This window comes from Vicia villosa, linkage group LG5 (assembly GCF_029867415.1).
Source record: "Vicia villosa cultivar HV-30 ecotype Madison, WI linkage group LG5, Vvil1.0, whole genome shotgun sequence".
Classification (NCBI taxonomy): Eukaryota; Viridiplantae; Streptophyta; class Magnoliopsida; order Fabales; family Fabaceae; genus Vicia; species Vicia villosa.
In genome coordinates, this window is record NC_081184.1 from 51,515,924 (window position 1) to 51,521,762 (window position 5,839).

Genomic DNA, 5,839 nt, shown 5'->3' on the forward strand with positions numbered 1-5,839 from the left:
AAAAAGGTTAAAAATATAATAAAATGGACAAAACTTAGGTATAATTCTTAAGGTGTAGTTCTTACTATTTTCTAATGAAAATATGACAAGTGTATGATTTCCTTTTACACGTATGCAAATTTATCCTATTTTCGCTCACTAAATAATATTTAAGTATATTTGTCATATTTTAATTGAAAAATAGTAAGAACCACACTTAAAGAATTGTATCTAAATTTTGTCCTAATAAAATTGTTCAAAGTACAAAACAACCTACATTTTTACTTTAAAAAAAAGACTGATTTTTATAATTCGTTGTGATCCTTTTTAAAATTATCACTAACATTTATGTTCTGTCTTTGGGCTACTTCTATACAATGATGACAATGTTCATTTCAATTGTATTTTTATAAGATATTTTTGGAGTAGAGTTATATTCGAATAATTTTACACGTTTCTTTATTTTGATGTTTAACTATTTCCATTTCAATTGTTTTTTTATAAGATATTTTTGGAGTAGAGTTATATTCGAATAATTTTACACGTTTTTATCAGCCACATGTATGTAAAAAATAAATAAAAAAAACATAGATATTTTGTAATGTAACGTGTGGATTAGGCCTATAAAAAGGATGTACAAATATTTGGAAAGACACAAAAGCAACAGAAAATATCCCACCTTTGAGGCTATAGAGATGACGAATGGGAGCAGGATGAATCAATCAGACTTGCGAAGATCTGCAAATTATAGACCCAACATTTGGAAAGACAACTTTCTGCAGTCTCTTGCCAGTAAATATGATGTGAGATATATTGTTTTTCTTCTTTAATTAATTTACATTAATAATAATTACACAAATGGTTGTTTACTGCGGGGTGACATATATATTATTTTTTGCGCAGAAAGAAGAATATGCATTGCAGCTAAATAAGTGGGTGATTGAAGTAAAATTCATTTTCGTTCAAGACTTGGACTTTATGCAAAAAATAGAGTTGGTTGATTGGATTCAAAAACTAGGCCTCGCTAATCACTTTGAGAAGGAAATAGATGAGTTTCTTCAAACTATATTTGTCTCTGCCCAAAACTTTAACAAATTAAGTGAGCAAGAGAATATGCATGTTTCTACACTGTGCTTCAGGCTTTTAAGGCAGCATGGATACGATGTTTTTCCAACTGGTATCAATCTCTCTCTTTCACTCTCTCACACACGCACAGCCACATATATATAACTAGTTACCTTCACATATACAGCCAACGATTATATTTATAATTTTGATTTTTTATTCTATAAAAAAATGGTTAAAAATATATTAAAATTTGATTAATACAATTTATAGTTAATTTATTTATTTTAATATTATATTGAAAAATAATCTTAAATGTAAAAATTAAATCGATTAATTGAGTATAATAAATTAATTAATGTAATTTATAATTTGATTATTGAATGTCGTGACGTAAAAACTAATGTCTTACGTGATAAGTCATCTTTGCACAAAAATTTATATATAATTGATTAATACATTTCATTTGATTAATTAATTCTTAAATGAAAAAGTTTTAAGTAATAAAACAAAGTTGATTACTATAATGTAAAGATTGTTAGTATAATTCATTATTTTATATTAAAATGGTTAAAATTACATATTTTTTTCGTTAATAAAGCAATGAAAGTGTTTAATAAATTATAATTCAAATAGGTGGTTATAATACTTTTTATAGGTAATGCAGTGATATTGAAATGGATTAATTACACAAATTTATATTTGTGTTCCAAAAGAATTTTTTAAAAAATAAACTTTTGTAAATAATATTTTTTATTTTAGAAAAAAAATATTGTTGACCATATAGAATAAATATTAGTGATTAAAGTATTACTGGCAAAATGAAAGGTCTAACATAGATGAAGTAGATTGATGACAGTGATAAAACTAATATATATGGTTATTTATGAAATTCAGATATATTAAGCAACTTGTTAGATGTGAGGGACAATTCATTTGCTAGCGACGCTAAAGATATTATAGAGCTTCTTGAGGCCACACATTTGGGCATAGATGGTGAAAAAGTATTGGATGATACCAAAACGTTTGCAATAAAATGGCTTAAAGATGCTGCAAGAAACAAAGAACTAATTCCTAAACATGTTATTGAAAGAGTGGCCCATGCCTTGGAGCTTCCTTCCCATTGGAGGGTACCGTGGTTTGATGTTAAATGGCATGTGAAGCAATACCAATCTAAGATGCATATGGACCCCGTTTTACTTGAACTGTCTAAATTAAATTTTAACATAACTCAGGCCAAACTTCAAAAAGAGGTCAAGGAATTGTCAAGGTACAAATAAGTTAATAGTTTATTACATCTATATTAGTAACTATATAGTAGTAAATAATGTTTGTGATTTGTGTTTTAGGTGGTGGGAAAAACTTGACTTAAAAAAAGTGATGGTTTTTGCAAGAAATAGGTTGGTTGAAAGTTTCATGTGTGCAGCAGGGGTTGCTTCAGAAGCCAAGTATAGATCTTTGAGAAAATGGCTCACTAAAGTAATTATTTTCGTATTAATGATAGATGATATTTATGATATCCATGCCTCATTTGAACAACTCGTGCCTTTTACAATGGCATTTCAAAGGTTTGTTTTTATCGATCAAATTTGTGTTTATCCTTTTTAATATACTAAATTTCCTCAACAAAATTAATTTATCCGAAGAAATTGCTACGTGTTAAGCTGAATCTATATATATGAGGTTGCTATGTTTACACCAAACATCTAAAAATCTAGTCTTATACATTTTTTGTGTGTGGCCAATTTCCTTTGGCTTGTCTTTTTTCTCTTGGTTAAGAGTATCTTTTGAGGTTAGTCTACAAATTTTCATTAAAAGACGTCTCAAAATTGTCTCAAATTTCCTTTGGCTTGTCTTTGTTCTATTGGTTAAGAGTATCTTTTGACGTTAGTCTCTCCAAATTTTCATTAAAAAAAAAGTCAAAATTGTCTCTTAAAATTATCATTTAAAAGACATGTCAAAATTGTCTCTTAAAATTATCACGATAAACTTTAAGGAATTAACCAGTGCCCTCAAAGTAATGGTTAAGAATTTCAAACAAAAAAATATTTTATAAAAAATTTAATATTTCAAGACATTAAATAAGTAGATTACCGAGATAAATTTACTATTTTAAAGTCTTAGTCATTGTTCTGAGGACACTTATTAGCATTTCCCAAAAACTTTAATAGTCCAAATTCAACGATGATCCTTACTATTTTAGATAATTTAAATAAATATTATATTTATTTTATTAAATTCATAATAATTAATAAAAGTAGTCTTTAGTCTATTTCTTAGATGTCCATATCCAACACAAATATTCTGTCTGGCAGTGACAATTACCTACTTGAAGTGAACCTAACCCATAAAAGTCTATTTAAAAATTATTTAAAAATATACTTAACTACTTTTGCAAATAATAATAATAATAATAAAATTAATAATAATAATAATTATTATTATTTTTATTATTATTATCTTGAGAAAAGCAGATGTGGTGTCATTTGATTTAGACCTAAAAATCATAAAATTAAATTAATGGTCATGTCTACAAAAGGCTAAAAAAAAAAAAAATTGAAGCGACACATGCATATTAGAGTGATGAATTAAAATTTTGGCCCGTACCTCATTAAAGTGGGGCAAAATGTGCATGATCAACGACGTCCTAGAGTCAGTATGATGTTTTTAAGTCTATTAAATTTAGTGTCTTCATTGAAGCTACTTTAACAATGTAACTTTTTTTTTTTTTTTTGGTATAAACCGGGGTATCCTCTGCGCGCAACTGCAGAGACTAATCCCTCGAGCCGGGTAGGACCATATAGGCGGTAAAGCTCTCCCTCAAGAGATTTAACACTGCTGCATGCCCAGGGCCGGGATCGAACCCAGGACCTCTGGTTAAGCTGGAAGAGATCCTTGCCATCTCACCCAAGTGCTCTCAGAACAATAAGTCTTTTAAATAACTCTTTAATTTTTTTTATCATAACCTTATTTTCAAGGCTATAAGATGATGTTAAAATTGTTTGTGATATCAAAAAAGATTTTAAAATAAGGTTATTAAAAACAATTTTTTTTTTATCATAACCTTGTTATCAAAAATAATTAAGACATATTGAACGCATGTCCGTATACACAGATGGGATGCCAAAAAACTTGATGAACAACTTCCAGAGTACATGAAGATTTGCTTCAATGCACTTCAAGACGTCACAAATGAAATTGCTTATGAAGTTGGAGGAGAAAAAAACTTCAATATGGTTTTACAATGCCTAAAGAATACGGTATTAATGCTAATTAATTGATTTCTTAAAATGTAAAAATCATTTAAGAAATGAATCAGTTTTTGCTAATCATTTTTCCCAAAATTTCACAGTGGATCGAGTTTTGCAAGGCATTATTTATGGAAGCAAAGTGGTACAAAATGGGATATATTCCATCGTTGCGAGAATATCTAAGCAATGCATCAATTACATCTTCAGGGCCATTAATTCTAATGCATTCATATTTTTCTACAATGCATGAATTAACTGATGAGATAGTTGATTTTTCTCACACATATCAAGATTTGGTCTACAATGTATCTCTCATTATTCGTTTGTGCAATGATCTGGCAACCGCAGAGGTAACTTTTTATTTCATCATATTACCTCAAACAGTATAATTTCTTTAAATTTAAAAAAAATAAATAATAATAATTGAATTTGATATGAAATTATAGGCCGAAAGAGAAAGGGGAGACGCTGCTTCGTCAATTGCATGCTATATGAATGAAATGAATGTTTCGGAGGAAAAGGCAAGGAAACATATTCAAGATATTATAAACAGTGCATGGAAAAAGATAAATGGACATTGCTCAACTCAAAATGTTTTAATGGAACCATTTTTTAATCAAGCCAGAAATGCAGCACGTATGGCTCATACCCTTTATCTAAATGGTGATGGGTTTGGAATCCAGGATCGAGATATCAAGAAACACATTTTATCACTTGTTGTTGAACCCTTCTAGCTTTTAAAATGTGCGAAACCGTAATTTTAGTAGGTTTCTTTAACAGCAAATAACCATTTTAGTGTGGGCAGAGTCGGTCCTAGGTCAGAACAAACAGAATCACAGCCCAACTTAAAAAAACAAAGCCCCACAAATATTAGGATGTGGGCTTAATAAATTGTAAAGAAAGAATAATTATATACAGATTTTTTAGTTTGAAATATGTCCACGTGTTGATTATTCAGTGGTGGCAAACATGTTCACCTCTTACGTCGAGGTCTTGAGTTCGGTACTTGAACGCATCAAGATATCTAAAGATTAACGTCAAAATGAACTTGACATAAATATTTTTTAAAATCGTGGTGATTTAAAAAAATTTATTCGAAATGAAATTATTGAGTGAGTGTAACTCTTTGGGTGTAATTTGATCTCTCCTCGTATATATTTGAGGATTTTAGTTCCCATACAAATCCGAAGACAATTTTTAGTGACATATAGCTCTCCTATACACCTTCTACAATAAAAATCCTAATTACTATTACATCAAAAAAATTGACAACCTATACACCTAGAATTTAAATGAACAATTAAATAAATAATTAAATAAATAATTAAATGAATACAAATTATAAGTAATTAAATGAATAAAAATTAACACACATGCGACAATCATAGAGTATGAGATGAGAAGAGAAGACCGCGAATTGAAAAAAATTGATGTTCGAAAATAGGTGAGATAAAAACCTAAGTCTAAAGGTTATTACTAAATTAATTATAAACCTAAAACTAAATCAAAGTTAAATTAATAAAACCTAATTACTAAGTTAATTA

The 5,839-nt window shown here is 28.6% G+C and overlaps 1 protein-coding gene across 1 annotated transcript; it reads left to right on the top strand.

The window, feature by feature from the left end:
* The first annotated feature begins 624 nt into the window (after positions 1 to 624).
* LOC131606613 (alpha-farnesene synthase-like) lies at positions 625 to 5,231 on the top strand. The gene is made up of 7 exons (XM_058878810.1): positions 625 to 782; positions 883 to 1,156; positions 1,942 to 2,314; positions 2,394 to 2,612; positions 4,160 to 4,304; positions 4,397 to 4,645; positions 4,742 to 5,231. Exons 1-7 carry the CDS (start codon positions 675 to 677, stop codon positions 5,027 to 5,029), a joined length of 1,656 nt encoding a protein of 551 aa, XP_058734793.1. The 5' UTR covers positions 625 to 674; the 3' UTR covers positions 5,030 to 5,231.
* The last annotated feature ends 608 nt before the right edge of the window (positions 5,232 to 5,839 follow it).